This window comes from Oreochromis aureus, linkage group 20, assembly GCF_013358895.1.
Source record: "Oreochromis aureus strain Israel breed Guangdong linkage group 20, ZZ_aureus, whole genome shotgun sequence".
In the NCBI taxonomy this organism is placed as follows: Eukaryota; Metazoa; Chordata; class Actinopteri; order Cichliformes; family Cichlidae; genus Oreochromis; species Oreochromis aureus.
In genome coordinates, this window is record NC_052961.1 from 30,615,314 (window position 1) to 30,638,465 (window position 23,152).

General features: G+C 39.6%; 1 protein-coding gene across 1 annotated transcript in view; it reads right to left on the bottom strand.

Annotated features, from left to right (window-relative positions):
• Positions 1–23,152, bottom strand: part of LOC116311196 (copine family member IX) — a 107,960-nt gene that overhangs the window by 48,299 nt on the left and 36,509 nt on the right. The window contains exons 6-7 of the mRNA XM_039604345.1: positions 20,616–20,692; positions 1–64 (exon numbers count right to left, since the gene is read on the bottom strand). Coding sequence (XP_039460279.1) covers positions 1–64; positions 20,616–20,692 — 141 coding nt within the window. The remainder of the gene's footprint in view (positions 65–20,615; positions 20,693–23,152) is intronic.

Genomic DNA, 23,152 nt, shown 5'->3' on the forward strand with positions numbered 1-23,152 from the left:
CCTGCAGTTACTGAGCTCCTCTGCAGTTAAGATAATGACTCCACACTTCTTCCCAGGAATCCCGCTGAGAGCGTAAATAGATGGAGCGAGAAACAGAAGGAAAAATTGCAAAAGAGGGTAATTGTAGCCTGCCATAAATAATACAAGTGCCAAGCAGATGTCATTCATAGCTTTAAACTGCTGTTATAGAAACGCTCACACAGGGACTTACTTTCCGATGGGCAAGCCATTTTTAAAAATAAGTGGCAATTACAACAAGTAAAAACTTTTAACAACTGTAGTGTATTGAAAACAACATTTTTTGCAACATACATACATGCATAAAGTTTGCAAGCGAGTCACTGTCGAAGCCCAGTTACAGCACTTTGTTCAATTCAATGAGGCTCAAGAGAAAAGTTTAGATGCTATTTCTGAGAATATACATTTGATGGTGCTTATCTCTCCCACACTATGTGATAACGCTACAGCAGAAACTGACATTTCATAAATGGAAGAAGGCAAACAGTGATGACTTCTGTCTACTTTGGCTTTCCATGAGCAGAGAGATCACTCTGAGATCATTAGAGCACGTTCACCCTCTCATATTGTGATGCATTTCATTTCATTTCTATTGAAAGTCCCCAACAAAAGCATATTTATGAAGACAGTGAGCTTATGGTATGAAATAGATCAAGTACCAAAAGTACCAGAAATGCAAGTAAATGTGAAAACAACAAGGAGCATGTGATAAAGCATGTGCAAAAACTAGTTGGTGACAGGACCCCCTGGGCTGGACGGCCTAAAGGCCCTGGATGTACAGCAATGACTCACACAGGAGAAAGATCATGTGCAGATGTGCACATGCACAAATCCATCCACTCGATCTGTCCCTTTTCTTTCCTACAACGTGTTCAAGGTTAAAGATGGCAATGGTTGCTTTATCCCTTTCCTTTGTCTCCTTCCTCCTTTTAATCTTAAATTAAATGTGAAGCCTTGAGAATGAACTGCTTGCAGTATTTCTTATGCAACAAATGAACCGTTCCAAAAGAGGATATAACAGGAAAAAAGTGGATGTCTTTAGAAGAAGAAAAAGAGAATGGAGGAACAGATTGGGAAAAAGAGCAGAAAAATGAGGGGTAACTTTGTGATCACAAAGGGGGCCAAGCCTGACTGCTGCTTCATTATAATTTTTAAAAGACTTGAAAATGAGGAGAGAGAAAATTGGCTGGGGTCTGCATGAAGTTGGGAAGTCTGGGTTGAAAGAAAAATGAGAGACCCATTTTGTGTCAATTTGTGCAGGGTAAATTCAACTCTAATATGCTCATCCTGTAACCACCATGTAGCCTGCAGTGACACACACACATTTTAATACATTTGATATTCCTGATATGCCACATATCGGATGGATTATCATTTGTACCCAGTCTCAGAAACTGACTGTCATCATTACCAGGGTGAAGCGGCACGCAGCGGAAGCCTGCTCTGCGCTTGTTTCTGACATGCGGTCCTTTCATGTGCTGGCAGGAAGCTCTGACATCCGAGATCTGAGCAACATGCATCTAAGAGCGGGGCTGTTGATTGTGACTCATAATTAAATTCAAAGCATACAACTCAAAGCTACCTTTGGTAACTCTGTATCAGTTTACCTTAACATTTCTTTGCGACATCGTGAAAGAATTGGCTGGTTTAATTTACCGATCTCACCCTGTTCTCATTCATACGTCATGTTAACACAGCTTTGTCAAAGGTGTTGTCTCATTTATACACAAGTTCACGCACTGGATTATGACAACGGTGAGAGGGTCTGTCATTCCCAGGCTGCCATTTTTTGATAAGAGGAAGCGTTTTTGAAACACAAACATCCCAACTGATCCTTAAACAAAGTCCCCTGGCTCACAAATCTGTGACTTAAATAAGTGCCACCTGTTCAGGTACCCGGTGTGGATTTTGTCGGTCTATAAAATAAGACTGTTAAATCTGAGCTGATGATATAGACATGGCAGGTGTATAAAGGGACACATCTGTAAAGCAGGGAGATGCAGGCAAAAATGGCATTATTATACCCTGGGATGAAATGCCAGTAAACATCAAAACAACTGAATTCATTTAATTTGTATTTGGAGCACGATAAAATTGAACTGTCAAGAATGAAGCAGTAAGCATGGAAACAGCAGTCCCTCTACAACGTTCTATTTTAATGACGTATTATTGGTATGCACTGGTAGGTCTAATTTCTCCTCGGTGACCTTTAACGCTAACGCTAACGCTAGGCAATCAGAATTTTTTATTTTATCTTTATTAAATTATTTTCTCTATTAGGTCTTGGAAATCAGGCAACAAAGAAAATAATCAATCTAATTAGCAAATATAAAAAATACACTGCTCAAAAATATCAACGGAACACTTTGAAAAAGGTCAGATCTCAGTGGGGAAAAAAAATCATGCTGGAAATCTATACTGATATAGACCGGGTTATGTGTGAGAAAATAAAAAATGATGCAACCAGCTAGTTCATTTTGCCAAAATGTCATTGCAGCAACTCAAAATAGCACTTAGCCCCCACGTGCTTGTATGCGTGCCTGACAACACTGGGGCGTGCTGCTAATGAGACGATAGATGGTGTCCTTGGGACAGATCTGGACCAGGGCATCACTGAGCTCCTGAACAGTCTGAGGTGCAAGCTCGTCATATCAGGTGGACTGAAACATACCTGTGCAACCTCTGTAGGGTCTGTGTGGTAAAAAACTGTCATGAACGATAAGGAGGGAAAAATGTGTGAGACCTCCAGCTGTAACAGCGTTCCTGTTTTGGGCCCCAAAAGTTTGATTCTGTTCATCTGGACGTTTTCAGTGGAAGAAACGTTTCCCTGCCAGCCCATTGTTCCTACAGTGGTGCTAGTTTCAGTCATTATGCAAATACACTGTTTATAAGATTGGGGAAACCTGCAGTCAACTGAGACTGATGAAGTCACTTGGATGAGTGACGAAACGTTTCTCCCACTGAAAACGTTACGTCCAGATGAACAGAATCAACCTTTTGGGATTTACTTACCTGGATGACTGAGCATGCATCAAGAAATCCTGTTTTGGGGGTTTGTCTCATTGTTGTCCCTCCAGTGCAGCTGTTGTTAATTTCATTAACACCAAAGCAGCTGAAACTGATTAACAACCCCCTCTGCTACTTAACTGAGCAGATCAATATCAAGTTTAACTGACTTGATGCTATACTCTGATTAAGTGTTCCCTCATTGTTTGTCTCTTTGACCTTTCACCAAAATGTATGCTTAGGGTTAGAGTTCCTAGCTATGACTCAGACCTCAGAGGGTTAAGTGTAAATGCTGTACTTTTGTGTCAGGTTAGAATCTAAAGTGACATCATTATAATAATTTTTAAAATGTTGTTCTGGGTAGATTTTGGTGCACAGTCAGTAGCAATCAAACTATGGCGGACTGATTATAGAGACCCAGAGAGCCAAAATGACATTTCTCCACAGCACCACAGGGAGACCGGCCTGGACAAAGCAGGTTTTATGGATTCATTCCGTTTAGTCCAAAGTCTGACCATCTGCACGCTCACCAGAGACAAAGAGTCATCAGACCAGGCTACATTCTTTTCCAGTGTGCACCTTCATGATGATGGCAAACCTATGTCCACTATACTGCATCAGAGCTCTATTTATTTTGGCCCAGAGCAGGAAAACTCAGGCAACTTTGGATATGTTACACATGACTTTTGTTCAAAGTTGCAAAGCCTTATGTAGCCTTAGTGTGAATGTAGCTGCAACTTAGCAGATGGTTTCCCAAAGATTCAGAAAACTCTGTGCATCACCGTAAATCATGCTGCTGTCATAATCACTCATATTTGATGTGAGCATTGAGTGAAAGCTCTACATTTCACTTTGATTGGCTGATTGAATAACTGAACGCATAAACAGGTGCACAGATGCTCAGTGAGTGTATATATGTAGTTGTAGGTAATAGGTACCTCTGAGCAAATTACATACTTTTTGGAGAAAGAATATCTGTGCAACAACGCACAGAAGAAAGGCCTGGTTTTGTTTACACTTTGTACCAAAGAGACAAAAACACTGTAATTTGAGGACTGTAATGTAACGTCTACGTATCTGTATCATTGCAAACTCCAGTTCTGCAATCCATCTTTTCCCACAAGTCCACAATGATTTTGCTGGTTACATATAATTTCATATAATTTTCAGCCTTTCAAGTGCTTTCAGTAGTTTATGTTGTAAGTTTGTAGTTTATGTGACTGAACTTTCTCACTTTCCATCAGCCCTGGTTTCATTCAGTGGTCGAGTGTAGCTTGAAGCAGAAAAGAAAAAACAATGAACTAGAACAATTTGAGCTTTTGAAAAAGTATATTGAGAGACATCCATTGTTTCCACAGCTGACGGCTTCGCTGACAGCTAATTTAAATTGGGTGGCACAGTCACAAGGTGTTTGCATTGATATCGAGCCACCCTTTTCAAATCCTTTTCCTTTCCACACACACACAATTCACACGTTTGTGAGACATACAAATGTTATTCATGTGTGTAGAAAACATTACATAATAATATAAATGGTGCTAAAGATGCAGCCATAACCTTGATTTGTGATTCATTTCAGCTCAATTTGAATCATGTTTTTGTTGTGAAAGTAAGAATGAATGTGCTCAGTCTCTGCAATATTCATCAAAAGTCATTATCCCCTTTTTAGCTGCCTTTCATTTATGTATTAATGAATTTATTTATTTTTGGCGGGACTGTGATTTTAATGCATTTTCATCTCCTGCCATGTGCCAAACTGGAGCCCAAATCCAACTTGTTGGAAACGGAGGGCCTGAATCCAAAGCTATGAGCTGCTGTCCACTGACCCTGAATATTTCAGCTGTGTCCCAGTTCAGTGTGACGATAAAGCAGAATGTGGAATAACAGCCACATTGAGACACAGATGACACAGACTTATTGAAAGAAAACGCTCTGAGAGATGAGTGAGAAGAGAAAAATAAGTGATCATATGACACAAGTTCATTTAAAGATTTATAGATAAACGCTCTCACCTTGGCTCGTAAACCCAGAGCCTGTTCTGACATAGTTTTCAAGTCGGTGGATTCTCTAGCTTGTTCTGCCTGCCAGCTGTAGCGAGCAGCTATACAATGAGAGAATTATTTATGAATTTATCTACGCAGTGTGTCCAACTGTACGCCCGCCAGCTAGCCCGCCAGATGCAAGAGCTGCCTGGACTCTACAGTATCTGTCCAAGCCTTAATAGCTCTCTAACTCCAGAATAACAATGCTGCTCTCCATATCTGCCTGAGATTTTACACGTATTCACCTGCTTTGTTTCTCTTCATGAGATGCGTTCGAGACCACAGAGACTTGCAAGACGTCAGCGTGGTGTGGACTGCTGCGAGCTTGAGGTGCATGATTGCAAAATAAAAACAACCCCCAGTTTATGTGTATTGATTTAGAATTTCTACAGTTTTCCACGGCACCCACTCAGAGTAAGTCAGCTGTGAGCTATTTCATAAGCAGTGCACAGCTCAAAGGCAACAAAACAGGCTAGGCTCCCATCTGCTCTTAATATAGAGATGTCAAGTAAAGACTCCTGACGAAGCGCCATTAACCTCGGAATCATGTCTGCCATTTGAAGAGTACACAGAGTGCCATGCAGAGGGGAGTGGGTTTGTTTTTTGTTTTTTCATTATTCTTTGAAACAGAATTTCTTACAATAATTCAGGCCAGATAGAATTTTCAAACATGAGTGCCTTAGTGTAGAAAACTTCCGTTCTACTCAAATTATACCAGATTGTGTTGATTTTACTGATTTGCTTGTTGCAACATGTCTCCAATTTTTTAATCATACTATAAATTTCTTTATATTCTGGTAGGAAAATTAGAACTGCAAACATGGATGGAAATATAGCATGCAAAAGAAACAGGTTAGAAAAATCCGGAGGTGCACAACCAGCCAACGTACCATAAACCTTATGTTCATTGACACAACATGTGATGTCAAAATCGTGTCGTAACACCTGCGACACAGGCGACGTGGCAACCAGAATGGCCTCATGGACATGGAAAGCATAAAACCCGTTTAACACATACCTCAGTGTTTGCTTTGCCATAATATAGCAATATACCTATAGCTGCATACAGCATCATACAGTCTGTGTACGGTTGCACCTTATTTCCATATCATTAATAATATACAGCACCATAGAAACTGGCATGGATTAAAGTCAGTGTATATCATGTGTAGTGGGTGTAACAGGACGTTCTCTGTTACATAACAGAGAATCCAAATTTTAATTTGATTGGTCAGTTGTGTGTAGGTTAGAGAGTAAGGTGATTTTGAAGAAGTCAGCCTGTTGTAGAGAGCTTAATCTAAAAAAAATCATAATAATAACTTAATGAAGCTGAAAAACATCTTAACATCTTATCAGAGTACATTGTTCTTATTGCTAGCCAGAGTGTGAAGGGGAGGCTGATAAGCTGCACAGAGGTGAAGTTACATGGTGCTTACAACAGTTGCGTTTTCAAAAATAGACACTGGAAAGCAGAGGATTTACATATCATGACCGGCAAGACATTTTCAATGTACCCACATGTTGTGAGTCATTAATAATGTGCTGTTTAAACTTATTCTATGAGTTGCATTTGTTACTGCTGGTTTTGCCCTGCTGCTCGGCAAAGTTACAGCAATAATGATACAGAGCAGGGTTCCTGAGGACAGGTACAAACATCATTAACGGATTTACATTTAAAAGCAAATAGGTTTTATTCTTTTTTTGCTCTGGTATGACATTCAAACCTCAGCAAAGAATTACAAACATTAAAAAAATGTTTAAATACAAGAGCCAAACGTTAAGTTTGTGTTGCAAAAGCTGCATCTTCCTACATGGAATTCTTTGTTGTTTCAACAAGTGGTGTTGCTAACAGATTAGACGTGTTGTCCGTATCGCACACTGTCACATTATTTGCCAAGATGCTCAAAGCTGGCAAGCATAAAACTAGCTCAGAACGAATTTATGCCTGCTCAAACACAGCCATGTACAAACATGTCTCTGGTTTACAAGATAAAATAGCAACTAATTCTTGCCAGTTGGAAGATAACACGGTTGTAAATCTGTGTTGATTCATCTGTCGGTGATGGTGTGGCAGATTTCTTTTTTTTCAATGAGAAGTCGGAGCTGATAAAAACAATTCTGCCACATATCTAATCGCACAGCATGAGTCACACGTGATAGGTGATATTTGGTTTGCTGAGCTTCAACTTAGACACCAAAAAGGATGTCGGCACTGTTTTTTTCCCCCCGTCACATCTGGAGCGCAGGGAGAATTCATTTCATTTCAAGCCTAATAAAGTTAATATTGTCTACAGAAGAAGAGAAGCAGCTGAAGTGTTTTGTCTTGTCACAGCAGAGGAGGCCAGATGAGGCCTGAACCGCCACGCCAGATGGCAGGTGACGGCTCTGTAGAACAAGAAGAACCACGGGGGACATATAATGACAGTGGTGTGTGTGTGTTTGTTTATGTGCATGAGGAAGACAGAGACAAATACAAAACAGAGATTAAAATGGGAATTGTTGCTCAGATTGATATTTTAAGTAGACTGTTTCACTGGGTACATGGCAAATATTTTAGCAAATAAAAACTGGATTTAGACTAAAACTATAGCATCTTAACACTTACATTAACAGGTTAAAATATATATATTCCTGTGACACACTTGAATTAAGACTAAATTTGGATTGGTCTGTTGCTACCATTATTACATAATTGCATCACAGGTATTTTCTAAACGATATAACTGGTAACAAGGCTTATGAGTTTAGATGGAATTATTTCTACATGTTTTAGGAGGCACTTAACACATTTTGTATTACTTTAGGGTCATCCTGACATTGATAATGCTAACATGCTAAGGTTAAGCTGGCCTTTTGTTTTATAATTTGCCTACTAAGATTTTTTTCAAATGATCATTTATTATATATTTATACATTTATCAGTTTAGATGTTTTGGGTCATGTTTTGCAGTTACTTGTTTACTGAAAAACAACTGTGACCTGATGTTTATTTTTGCGATATTAAAAAGTCATCAGACTTATTAGAATATATTCTGAAGGGAAAGTGAAGGGCAAAATTGTGATGTATACAACATATATCTTAATATGAAGACTTTATTTAAGAATTTATTTAGACCCAGGCTACCAGGCCAGGTCAAGCTGTTTGGTATAGGTGGGAAGTCACATGGAGAAAAGCCAGTTTTATTAATCACCCAGTATAATGTATGCTGGGTTCATCACTTGGCTGCATGTCTGGAATCAATCAAATTTTATTTATTTAAAAATGCAGGGCACCAGTAGAGGAGTTTTAAAGGATATATTCATTTTAATGTTGCAAATTCTATGAGTCACATTTCCTTCAACTATTTTTTAACTATTGTTAAAAAAAATTAGTCTATTTTACTTTGTAGTATTACAGAGTTTCTGCTATAAGGAGGGTCAAATCTGAGGTCAGACTAGACAATTGTAAACTTCCTATTCATATGTGCAGAACTCCAGGAGAATTAGATGACCTGATGAAAATGATCTGCTACCCATTTGGGTCAGTTTAGTTCAAAATCAGGGTACAAAATGTATTTTAGTGATTTCTGGTTTCAGTTAAGAGTTTCTGGTGTTAGAACTGACCTAGTAACCAACCAATAATTTTCACTTTCAATTACCCGAGGTAGTAAAGTTTGAATTCATTTATTTAAGAAGCATTTTGCCTATAGACTGGTGACATCTGCATACAACCAAATCTCTGATTAGTCCATATTAATAACAAACCTAGTTTGTGTTAATCAGCAAGTCTGGGCCCTGTCCTTACTGTCAGTAATTTCCAACAATGTGTCCCTACCTGTCTGTCTGTATTCCACTGTGTTGCAGCAGGGTTAGGAAATCTGCAGATGCCTTCTCCACCAGCAGCATTTCAGTAACAATCACATAATATTGCCTGCAATCTGTCACTGTTTGCTACCACACAGAGCAGAAAATGTGTTATTTTGTCTGCCTGACAATATATTTTTTGCCAAAACTTCGTGGCACTGTGTGTATGTGTATATGTGTGTATGTGTTGGTTTTTGCCTGCATGACATCAGCCACAGAGCAGAAGGCGTCCCACCAACTGCCCCCAATTACCCACCATGAACTCTGACACGCTGCAGCGACAGACTGACCACTGTCTCGCAGGAAGAAAAAAAAAGGTGAAATTTCATGACACTGGCTGTTTTGCTGTCCTAAACGCATCTGCTAAACCGTCCCTCCGGACAGCTTATTTAGTCGACTATCCACCTCATCAATCTACATCTGGGCGGGTGGCAGCGTGTGGGATTGTTAATAGATCCGCCTCATTTTTTCTGATTATGTTCACAAATGGGTAATTTGTGTGCTTGCTTTCTTGCTCGTCAGCCAGGAAGGGTGATGATATGGTAAAAAAAAACTTTTCTGCTTCGTATACGGATGAATTCATATGTTAGTTATTGCATGTGGGTGTGTGGGGTTATGCCGGTCTTGACTAACATCAGTTCCAGTTTAAAAATAGCTCTAGTATGTGGTCATGCTGTATGGGTGTCCATATAACACATGCTGCTCAGCTCCCCATTTATTTGTTCAAAAGGGTGTATTTTGGATCATTGTTATACTTTTACCGCCTCGGCTAATAGCCCCCTCGGTTACCATGGCAACACACAGGTAAGTGGAAAGGAGTGCTTAGTTTGCCACGCAGCGTGAAGCCCGTTTCTAAAACTGTTGACCTATAAAAATGTACACCCACCAACACAAGGAGGCTCCCACAATCATATATATGTCCTGGAGTTGTTCTGGATTTGCGTGAGTGTTTGATGACAGCGATTGGAGAAAAAGCAAAAAAAAAAAAATCAATAACCTATGTACACTTTGATGCTTTTCATATATAGCATCTGTGCATTTGCCTTTGTCCAAGCTTAGTGTGTGTGTAGTTTCCCAGCCTGCTCCACAAGTGCAGCGAATCTCCTAAATGACAGCACATATAGAGAGGACTCTGCAGTTTGGAAAGTAAACACAAATCTGTCTCTTTCTGCCTCTCGCAGGAAATTTACACTGCCCTACATCTATCTTGCTCTTTCTACCAGCCCAACTCCTCCATCCCAGCTTTATTATTTCTTCCTTCTCTTTATTTCTTCTTTCCTGTCTCTTGCACCTTTTCAGTCGCCTCTACACATTTTGTTTGTTTTTTACCTTTCGCTGTATTCCCTTCTCTCCCTCCCTTCCACCTGTCTCCCCGCTCTACTGAGTTGTCTGTCACCCTTCACATACCTCTTTTCTATCACCTCTTCAACTCCCTCTCCCCCTTCATCTTTCCCGTTTCACCCCCTGGGCTTTAGTGGTGTCTGATCTATCAGAAGCTCCAGACACCTGTCTATTCCCTGCAGGCAGCCATCAGAGACACTGACCATATGGGAGGAATTGTGATTGCGCTCCGCTGGTCTCTTTTTGTTTTATATCCCCTTTTCCATGGCAGTCTTTTCTTCCCAAAATGCTTCTTGTATTGCCATTTCCCTTTGGTTCCTTTCAGATTTTTCACGCTGTCAAGACTGGCTTGTGGTGTAGTGTGGGAGTGGTGTTGAGGTAGAGCAGGCATTGGACAAGAGGCGTTTCATGGGATCATTAGGGAATAATTTGACAGCTGTGGATGTTTGCTGTGTTGCTTTAGTTGTTTTAAGCAGTTTTTAAAATTCAAAACATTCGTCTTTAAAGGGAATTGAGGCCACCGGGTATTTTTGTCTCAGGTATTTTAGGATTTTGTATTCATGGCATAAAACAACCGAGATAAAAAAGACTAAAAGTATTTGTTGGGATTATGGGAAATAAAATGCCAACCTTGGTTAGATATTTGTCACTGTACAGTTAAGCATAGTTCAACGCTGATACAATGCATGTCACAATATATTATGACTGCTGTTACCGAAGACTTTGCACAATGCAAAATGGGTCACGCATAGTGATGAACCCACGTTATCCACCTGATTTGTAGTTGCCCTCAGCACAGAAAAGTTTTGATTAACTCTGCAGTATGCTACTAATTTTAGTTAACTTAGCAGCCAATAATAAAAAAGTTTTATTAGAGAGGGTGGTAGAGACCACAGAAGCTCTCTCAACTGCATTACAAAACCTAATTACTAAGAATCAACTAAAACATGACAAGGGCAGAAGTTAGCCACTGTATGTGGTATTCATGTCCCATTATAAACTATTATTAATGTATAATTAGCTAGTACTAACATGTTTCCTCTCAAAATATTAAGGTTTTAATACAAAAGTTAGCAAAACATCCTAAATGGTGCCACCTGAAGCCCATTATTTCCTGTGGCTTGGGGTTTTCAGCTGCACCAAGCAAAGTGTAGCACAAGTACAAACAGTTAAAGTTCAACATAGATGAACTATGTAGGACCTTTGGCATAGCTGTATAAATGCATTGCCACCATTTACAACTGTTTAAACACTAGCTGGCAGTCTACAAGTTGATGGAAAGAAGATCAGCTGGAAATATGCAGGAAACTATGGTAGTAAAAAAAAAACAATCACAGTCGTTGTGGACAATGTTGATGCAAAGTGTTGTTACATTCATAGGAAGATGCTACCATATACTATGGTGTACGGCAGGCCTGGCCAACTCCAGGCCTTGAGGGCCGGTGTCCTGCAGGTTTTAGATATCACGCTGGGTCAACACACCTGAATCAGATGATTAGTTCATTACCAGGCCTCTGGAGAACTTAAAGACATGTTGAGGAGGTAATTTGGCCATTTAAATCCGCTGTGATGATCAAGGACACATGTAAAGCCTGTAGGACACCGGCCCTCGAGGCCGGGGTTTGGACACCACTGGTGTAGGGTTTCAGGGTTTCAGGTTTAAGGTTATGGCATACCTCACAGAGCATAAACCCAACCAATCTCATGATGTGGATAATAATGTTGAATAAGAAAGCTGATGTTAGTCACAAAGAGCAAAGAAAACATGAAGTATGGAGTGTGACAAACTATCCCCCCAGCAATATATCATAACGCTTCCTCCTGTGATAGAATTAGCAATGTGCTAGCATGAAATATCCACACTTTTAGTAAAATATGCTGACACTAAAAATGAATTTCCGTCAAACTTCTGAAAGTTTAAGGCTCATAATAGTGGCATTTATCAAATGACTGAGGGTAAAGTATACAATAAATTGTAGTAAAGAACAAACTGGCAAACGCTGGGGGGAATGCAAATCAGAAACACAGAAAAACTAATCGAAGATGAATTGCAGTAATGTGCACATAGTAACACTGACATGAAGCAATTAAGTGCATTATTCTTGTTTTTCACCGTTGCAGTGGTATTATCATGCTGTATGATTACACTGCTTTGAGTCCTATACTGTAACACCACTGTTATTGTGGGAATTTTGTTAATCCACTACTTATTTAATTTTAATAATCATTTAACTGCTGAATATGAATGTTGAACGGCAGTCACTGGTGCAGGTCGAGAATGTCATGTACATAGCCTTTTCTGAATGATAAAGAAATCCTGTGCTTAATTAGTGTTTAATAGGAAAAACAATCAAAGCAAACTGAAGATGAGTTGGAGCGTGGCGCACATAAAATCGTGCCATCTGCAAAGAAATGGGAACTGAAGAACTGAGCAAGACGAATGAAGTTGTTTACGTATAATGAAATCAGCAATGGACCAAAAATAAAGACCTGTGGAAATCCATTACTGATGCTAAGAGGGCTTGAGTGATCAACGGTATGACATGCCTACAAGAGGTCATTGAAAAAAGGAGCACTGAACTGTTTTTATCCACAGTGGAGGAAAAATGTTACCAATTAGTGAAAATGCAGTTGTTATTGTGCTGTGACCCAGTGGAAAACCAGACTGTTGTGGCTCCACATTTACTGAGTTGTTCAAAGTGGACCTATTATGCTTTTCCTTATTTGCTGTCATACACATATACTGTATATTACAGTGGTGGAGGCTCATATTAAACATAGCCTAATATTTAAAACTGTGGCTAAGGTTATGTACAAATAATCCCCGATTAGAAGCTCAGGCTTCAGACTGTATTTCTACTCTTGGCAACATAATCCTGCTGGTATTCTGTTTACAAAAAGCAACCAATCTGAAGGAAGATGGTTTAAAAAGGAGGTAGTCTTAAAGGAAGAGGGGCTGAAATTGCTTTTTTAAAGACAGAAGATGAACTGAGGAGATGAGTCCAAGGATGAAAAGCTTTATGCTGGAAATTACTAGTAAAGGTCTCATTTAAATCTCCAAAAGTTGATTCTGTTCATCTGGACGTAGCGTTTTGTGTAACGTAGCGTTTAACAGAATCAACTTTTGGAGATTTACTTTCCTGGATGATTGAGAATGCATCAAGATGTCTCATTTAAATGTTACACTTAGAGTTCTTTTACACTAGTACCTACTCGGGTCGGCTCAGCGTGGCTCAACACGGTTTTTAGAGTTTTCCATTAGGTAAAACTATCTGATCCCAGGTACTTGTTTAGTACCTACTCAGCCAGGGTTCCAAGCAATGTGATGCAACCTGAAAATGTGATGTCAACAGACAGCATTCCATCGATTGGGTAGTCAGTGGCATCACTCGGTGAGTCATGAGAGCGTCTCCTTCATGAAAGTAAAAACCATCATTTTGGAAACTGGAAACGAGAGAAAGGACTACACAAAAAACAACTGAGTCTGACAGGGGCTACGTCTACACTAATCCGGATAAATTTGAAAACAGAGTTTTCGTCTAACAAAGCTCCGCATCCACACTGTCATTTTCAATCGTTTCAGAACAGTTGTTCATCCACACTGAAACAACTGAAAATACTTACGTTCCTGTATTGCACATGCGTGAAATGTAAAACGATTCGACCTGCGTCATTTCTGTCTCTTTGAAACGTCGCAGCAAAATGTTGAGGAAAAGCACCGAGTTTTTTAAATGGACTAACAATGAGGTGGAGTTGTTGCTGTGAGTAACACAAAAGTACAAAGTTGCAAAAGCGAGTGAGAGTTAAAGAATTTGAAGAAAAGCTATCTGAAGCATGTACAAACTGATATTAATCTTTAATATGGCTGTCAAAATTGAGAGCAAACAAAACAACTGCTGTGTAACGCCCTCCGCCATCTTAGTTCAATTGGTCACATGACTGCATCATCGCTTCCAAAAGTCTGCGGTTACGCAGTCCACACTGCGACGTGAAAACTGTGTTTTCAAATGTATTCGCTTTCCTTGAACAAAAACGCTGTCTCAGTGTGGACGGAAGGCCAAAACAGAGAGAAAAAGGTGCGTTTACAGGCGAAAACATATTAGTGTGGACATGGCAAAAAAGCCATACAGCAAGGAGCCAGTATATCATCGCCTTGACATCCTCCGTTGTGGCATTTGTGTCACATGCGAATGACATTGCTGGACTTCCACATCACTATAACGAGTACCAGGCACATTAGGTGGTACTCAATTGTAATGGAAAACAACAGAAACCAAGTTTAGTCAAGTCATGCCAAGTAACTACTAGCAGAAAACTATTCTAAGGTTCCATGGAAATTTCCAACAGTCACCAAACTCAAAGAAAACAGAAGAAGATCGAGGCTTTAGTGACTCTCTCTACTAAATAAAAAACAATGGTTAAGAACTGACAGTTGAAACATTGAGCGCTGGCTGTTAGAATTGTGACCACATCCTACTATGATTTGCAGCAGGAGACGTGACCTTTCATACTCTCACCAGATGATATTTCCATTATCACATGAGGACCGTAATGACTGGTAGTAATTTGATTTAGCCGTCTTAATCAAGTGGGTGCAGATGTTTCTTTATTGCAGAAAGGACAGGCAGTCCCCTGGAGTGGCACCAGATGTACCAGTGGACCAAGCTTTGTCTCTATTGTTGGTGGTATACAACGATTCCTGAGGCACTTGGGAGTTATGTATGTTTTTAATTGTGTTTTGTTTGGAATGTCAGCAGTTCTAGTGTTAAGGGGCATCCACACAGGAAGCAACTAGGAAGCTTATTTCTGCCACTTGTTTTAGCAATCTTGTTCTTTCAGTCAGTACCCATAGATCGTAATAAGTGAGGGCAGGAACTTAGAGTGACCTGTCAATTGCCACCTTCACTTTCACGCCCAGGTCTCTATTCAATGCAATATACAGGTATAACGTCTGTACAGAAGACATGGCACCAATCTGCCTACCATTGGCCTCTGCTCTCACCTCACTTGTGAACAAAACCAGAGTGAGCACTCCAACCTTTTCTGGCTGAGAAGCAGGGTGACAGACTTGGAGGTGCCAATAGTCATTCCTGATGCTTCATGCTCAGCAGCAAACCACCTCAGGGCATGCTGGAGGTTACTGCCTGATGAAGGGTTAAGCAGAATTATGGTACAGCAGAGGTACTGCGTTCATTGTCCGCTGGGAGTCCAAGTATGGTCTGTCTACTTACAGAGTTATGCTTGCAAAGTTTATGCAGTAAAATCAATCTGTAGGTCACTCTTGCTTGTATTGTTGTTGGTCAGTTAGCCAGCCATGAGAAGACTGAGTAATAACATACAAAGGGCTGAAGTGAAACTGTGTGTTAAAAACAATAAAAGTGTTAAAAACAGTGATAGTGCATATGTCATCTGCTTCCAGGAGACAGGATGTTGGAGAACCGCATGGGAGCGTGTGTGGAGTGGGTGAAAACCCCTTTCTGCCCCTCTTCGAGCAGAAACTTGTATGCAATCATTTGCAGAACTATCACACTTTAAGAAGAGAGTGAGAACGAAAGACAACCACATCATCTGCAAAAAGCAGAGATGAGATCCTGAGATCACCCCTCAGCTGCGTCTGTAAATCCTGTCCATAGATATTAACAGAATTTTTGACAAAGGCGGTAGAGACCCCACACACACAGGAACGCTTCTGATTTATTGCCGGAAATGTGAACCAAGCTCTACAGGGACAAGAAATAATTAAAAATGGCTAATGCTAAACACACTCTACATAACATTGTAGCACACAATTTGCCTCATGCTATGCTCAGGGCATGCTGCCAAAAGGTTTCAACATTCCTGTCGGTGATTTAGGAGCAAAGGTAACACCTTTTTCAAGCAAATTTCCAGCTGTGCATTAGACAGTCAGCAGGTGGAGTTTTCCCTCACTCCCAGGAGGGTTACTGCTGCTTGGATTAGAGCTTGAAGTGTAGCACCAGTTCTCCTTTTCATGTGTGGCATGGCCAGGGTATGGCCCAGCTGTCACAAGTAGATCCAGTGACATCTGATAACATCCAGTTTGGAAAGCATCCCCATGTAGAATATAGCAATGAAGTATTTCTAATTTAAAGTGACTGCCAGAGTGCCCCTAATCCCACTGATACTGTATGACACTTTAATTTAGGGCCTATAGTTAATATTAACTGAATAAACAGTTCCAGTTCTTAAATGTGCAATAGGCAGAATTGGGTGCATTTAATTGGGGTCCGCTGGGAGCCCAAAACATTTGTAATTTTAAAAAGCATTAATTAAAGCCGAAATTGAAAACAAATTACGTCAAGTTATGAGAAATATATATACATAACTGGGGAGTCCATGTAAACCCCAGAGATATATTTTCCCCACCACCTTTGTAAAAATGGCTCACTTGCTTGTCTTTCCAGTGGCAGAGTGTGCATTCTTCTCTATATCTTAGGCAGTCTGCAACCTTTGCTCCATGAAAATGGAAGAACCTGCAATTTCAAATCCCTCCCTCCCCTATATCTGATGGAAATAACTAGAAGGCAAAAGAAGAAAAAATCTCCTTTGCAAACATGCACAAAGAACACTATGTGAATACAGTATACTATACAGTACTGTAGTGAATACAGATGGAATAACCATGACAAAGGCATACCACTGTGTTCCACTTTAAGCCACACGTTCTTAAAAACAACAGCAGTCTTTTATAGAGACTAAATAGATAAGAAAAATAATTTCAGAAGCACGTTCAAGTGATTCTTGGGCCTCTGCCCCTGACTGCCCAGTTCACATGGTTAGCCCAGTTTCAGGCGGTCCTAATGGGACGAGGCCCTGGGGTATGATTACATCTCTCCCCTGGCTTGAGAAGATCTAGGCTTCCTCTCCGGAACAGTTGGAGGAGGTGGCCCAGGAAAAAGAGGTCTGGACTTTTCCTGCTTGCTGCCGCAGTGGATAGATGGATGGAGGGATGATCTGACATCGTTTCAAATGTTTATCCAGTCTTAATATTTTCCTATGCCGACATTTACGAGTTCGACTGAACATTTAATACAATTCAATTAAAATCTAAGCTATAAAATATATTCCCCATGTGAGTTGAAGGCATGAGAACAAAAAGGAATTCTTCCACAATCATACCTTCAGTTGTCGGATAGTGTTGGAAAATCCCCCAGTGATTGTCTCCAAGTGCTGTTATCCCCCATCAATCTCAGAATCAGTCATTAATAAAAATTCCTCTGTCAGGGGTCTTATTGTATGTAACCTTTCACTTATGTCACTTTTGTAATTTCTCTCCTCAAGGTGAATTGCAATAATGGATACAGTGAAAAGATGATTAATGGCATGGAACTTCCGACAGGTTTGTGATGAGTTTGAGTAATTGTCCCCATCGTTAAAAGCCAATTTCATTTAAAAGAAAAGTAGGGGTGGTGAGTGTGTGTTCCATAGTTAAGAGAAGGCAAATCAAAAGAAGTGAAATTAAACTTATTTTATTATAATCTTGCATCTAATGGCTCCTTTTTGTATTCATGCCTGTCTTAAGCACTGGCAGCACACCCACTTTACATTCCAATGAAGCAAAAATGAAAATATATAGATATCTTTCACCACTTTCTTTCTGTTTTTCCTCTTCATCCCTCACTTACACAGTACCATGGCATTTGGGCAGAAAGTGGACAATAGCAGGCGTATTGTTTGGTCTGTCTGAGCATGATAAGCTTTCTAAAGCATGTCAATAAGGCTTCTGGCAAGGGACAGCTGAGGGGGACATAAGCTGGCCTCTAGCCGACTTGACTCACCACATCCAGCCAAAGTCAGAAGCAGTGATTCACACACTGTACTACCATTCCAGTCAGGACAAACCCACACAGACTTGCTATCAATAGACTGGAAATTGTATTTGTTTGGAAGCTGAACTGTTGCTGTTTGTTGAGCTGAACCACCACGAGCAACGCCAAAGAGGCATTTGGGAATGCAAATGAACTAACTGGCAAACGTAGACAACAACAAGAAAGATGAAAAATAAACGAGTGGAAATGTTTGAATTTTTGGTTTTCTTTTCTTTTCTTTTCTTAATTGAAGGTCCACTTTCTTTCAGTGGTCTCTGTATCTTTTCATGCTAAAAAACAGAGACCATTGATTAGTCAAAATTTTAGGTTAGTCTGGCCACCACTTACCTTTTTTATCTGCGTTTCATTAATAATTAATTGCATAGCATAACATAATTTTTTTGAAAGCACAGTTTCATGGTCCCAAAATGTAGATTCTGTTTACTATGACAAGCCCCTGATTTTTGTACCACCAATAGGCAGTTTTTTAATGGTCCTATGAATTATCTCAGTGTTTCTTTATTGTAATATTTATCCTTTAAACATTTTGTGTTTGCAGCTAATATTGGCATAGTTGAGCTGCCGGACAATTGATGAAGCTGGAAATCCTGATACTCACCTGAACGGAAGTTTTATTTTAACACTACCACTAACACTAACACTACCAAGTGAATCATATTTGATTCATGAGTTATTGTGAATTTTTAAGTGCTCTACATCATCAAAAAATTGTAAAAAAAATGTATTATTAATATTTAACAATTTTTTAAGTAAAACTTTGTTATAAAATGCACAACAATAGTGGATATAGCAAAAATAATACAAATTAAAACTCATAGATGCAATTCAGTTTTAGATTTGTTGTTTTAAAATTTGTCAGAAGGTTCAATAAACACTTCAGTTCCAAAATTTTCTGGAAAGTATTTCATGGTTTAGGGAAACCAACCCTAACCAACACTAGCATCAGATGACAACTCCTCACCTCTGCACTCTCGTCCAAATATTGCAATGTTTAGTAAAAAAAAAATCTCATAAATTGTTGGTTAAAATGCCAAACTTGAGTTTTTGAGTGATATCACAGTGTCTGCATCCATCTATTATATACAGTCTGTGATACCAACCTCTAATGTTTTTCTCTGCTTGATGTTATCATAAACTAAATCCAGCTTTGGACTACTGGTTGAATAAAACAAGGCTTAACTACACCCCCTTTGGATTCTGGGTAAAGACTGAACAACTGTCCTATTTTTGAACACACTTGAAACACATTAGAATCAGGAAAAGACATCCATGTAGTGCTACAAGGTAAGGTGTAGTCAGAATCACACAGTTCTGAATCAGATACTTTTTGAACTCAGATTAGTTTCCTTGCGTGGTTTTAAATTGCGGTTATTACCTGGTAGCGTACATGTCAGCACTATACAATGTTTTGAAGGAAAGCAAAGTTTTTGAGTTTTGAATGTATCTATTTTAAAGGGACAGATCAATGTAAACATGCCAGAGATAGCCAAAGGCTACTTTTTTTTATCTATAGTCCGTGGCACATCAGAGAAAAATGAATAAGAAATGTGGAGTCTAAAAATGTTATTTTCTTTCGTCAAACTTCGACAAATGTGACTACCTTCGTCACGTGTATATCAGCTCATTCACAGTCAGTGACAGTTTATCATAAAGGGAGTCAACTGATCATTTACATCAAGGAAATTTAAGTGAAAATTTAAGACAATAACGCAGCAGCGACGCTCACAGAGCTCATATCATCCAGCTTCTAATTTATATGCTCCTCCACAAAGGGCTACTGTGAGGGCCACTGAGAAGAAGAATTGTTTCCTTGCACCCTTTAAGATGAACTCTGAACTGTACAGGCAGAGAAAAAGCGAGATGCCTCATCCTTGCAATAAAATGGGTTCAAATCTGGCCCGTTACCACTCTGACCTCACATCTCTCTGTCTCCCAGCAGTTTGTTCACTCCTCAGAACGATGGGTGTTATCTAACACTGCAGGGATGCAGTGTGAAAAAAATAGGGGGGGTTGAGCTCACAAAGAGTGCACACTAATCCACCTTTTATTATCTGAAAAAAAAGCATTGGTTTCTACTATCAACATGCTGCCTGGTGAAAAATATCAGTGCATTCTGTATATCTGTCAGCATCCAACGTTATATTGACTTCTACTGCACATCCCACTTTGTTCAACACAGTAAAACTCAATACTACTTCAGGAGCAACAGCTCAGAGTGCAGTGATACAGCAGGCTTGCCTGGTCTCGCTTACTCTGATCTAACACTGTAATAGATGAGGCTATTTAGCCGAGCGAGGCTGTACACACTGCATCGGTGAGATGATGTTTTCCCCAGCAGCCATCGATAAAAATGAAACAAAAGATGGAGGGGGGATCGTTTCATTCTGCCCAGCTGAAGAAATTATTTATGTGCATAATTTCTATTTATGATTCACCGCTTAAACAAAATAAATAAATAAACAGAAAAGGAGGGAAGTCATTTCACAATGAGACAATAGAAAGGGTGTGAGGGACTTACGAGAGGGTCCTCTCCAGCCTTCCTCCTGTGGAGCCGATAATTTCTCCGAGTGTGCAGAAGGTCTGACCCAGAAAGTCCTTCGAGGGGGAAAGGGTAGAAAGAAGACAATTAATTCCAAGACTACTAAGCAATAACCCAGGCCTCAAAACAGGCTCTAATACATTACAGTAGAAATATAAACATATGCCTGCAGATAATTATAATGGAGCCATTATATGTTTACTGCTAGCAGCATAAACCAGATGACTGATGTTATCTTATAGAGACTTATCTTATAGAGACTTTAGACCCTACAACATAGACAGTGTAATGGCTCTATAGGCTTCTAGAGCAGGGACATTTTCAAGAATTTGGTTGGCATGGATGGCACAGGAGGTCCTAGTAACCAGTTAGGGAGGGCTCACTAGGAAACAGAAAATTTGACAAAAGATCAAAATGAAACTACCTCCATGTCCTGCGCACAGACATCCTGCCACATTAACATGCATTAGGCAGGATGACCAACAGCCATATGTGTGGCACTCAGTTTTCCACAATTTAAAGTGTACTGCTTTGCATCTGTAGCTACCAACTAACAGAATTGGCACAACCACTTCAAGTACACATATTTTATATTATTTTACATAACATAGTTATATTTACAGGGATGCACTGTGTGCAACAATGGCTTTTTCCCACCAAATGGGTATTGTGGGTATTGTGATTCTTTTTTCCCTGAAATCTTTTGCACATGATTGCTAGATAAACTAATACTACTACTATTACTAATATGACATTTAAACGCCTTTAAAAACAGAGTACAGGGTGTTTGGACATGCAAGTACAAGTAAAATACTGAATTTAAACAAAAACAAAAAAAATTTAATTTAATATTAAATTAAAAAATACACAAGACAGTTAAAAAAAATATACATAGAATAGCATTTAATGTCTAAAATGAGAGTGACAAATGAGATAGACATTACATAAAAGCAAATGTATAAAAATTGGTTTTTCAAAGAGGTCACAGATTTCCTGAGACTCATTGTTTTGTATTCCAAAGCTGAGGGGCCCTGATAGAAAAGCTGTGGTCACCTTTGGAATAAGCCTTGATTTATGTATTTATTTATTTGTTAAATGGAGGGCATTGCTCACTGCAATAGCCTCACCTTTGGTCTGGTATCACTTATTTTGGCGTTTGCTTGGACTTGTGATGTGGATCACTGAGAGTCTTGCCCTGTCCTGTAGGCCTGGGTTGTGACACCACATGCTTGTTTCATTTTGCAGCTCCTCAACTTTATCCACCAGAGTTATAAAAGTTGGCAACGAGGGAACCAGCCCATTAAACCCTATGAACGTGAAACATCTGACTCTAGACACCTCTGGCTCATCAGTGCTTTAACGTTAAAGGGTTAACACTGAAGATAATAGGCTCAATAACAGTTGAGAAAGACTATAAAATCAATAGGGATATTATCAAAGATATTAAAGTTATTAAAGTTCCATTAAAGTTTAATCTCATCTTACTGAAGTGCCATTTTAAATTAAACATTAACTTCAGAGTTTGAGTCTGTGATTTACATAAGATTCATTATTCCAACTAGGTCAAGCCCAGGAAGTCCTGGAGGACTGCATTATTCAGCTGCTTGTTGACCAATTGATTATTCTTAAAAGGTGCCGACACTGTGTGTGGGGCAAATGTCCTATAAGTAGAAATAAAGGTTTCCCCTTCGTTCAGCATTTTCATTGAACAACAGATTTGGAAGTTTACAACCTTCCCAACCGCTACAGAGAAAACCATGTGGCGACATTAAAAAAAGAGGCGATGGCACAACATAATGAAACTCCTGCACAGCAACGTTGATGTTTGCGGTGCGTGGGAGCGAGCAGGTGTAGGTGCGAGTCCTGCAAACCGGGTATGCGTGTAGCTCCTGTAAATGCCCTGACATGCACAATCTGCTGTGGTATACTGCCTGGAACAACAACGACAGCTGCTTTCACTTTGAAGTGGAGTTGTGAAAGTTGCTTTTACCTGAGTTAATGATAAAATGCAGACAGACAAAATGAGGAACAACACTACGGGGAGGGGGGCTTTCCAGGTGGGAGCTGCTGCTGTTTGTCCTTGATGAAATGAGATGAAAGAATGGGAGAAAAAATATGATGAAATTAAAGGGAATGAATCACACACACACAGAGAAAAATCACAAGATTCTTCTGGGGATGCTGAAATATACTGGAACATAAAAAAAATGAAATGAATAAAGGACATAATAATACAAGGACTCATGAGACCAACACTCTTCAGCTGAAACCACTCACCTTCTGTTCTCCAGTGTGATTTATTTTAGTGGGGAAGAAGAAGAATAAAAGACATTGTCATGGGATGGAATTCCACTTATTAAACAGGAGTTTTCTTCATGCTGATTCATTGTCAGCTGCTGCACTCATTGACTGTAAATTAGCATTTACAGCGTGAGTAATGCTGAATAACGTGATACATGTGAATGCTGCCAGGAGCCTTCAGCTCTGAGTCAAAACTGTCGTTTGAGGTTGACATA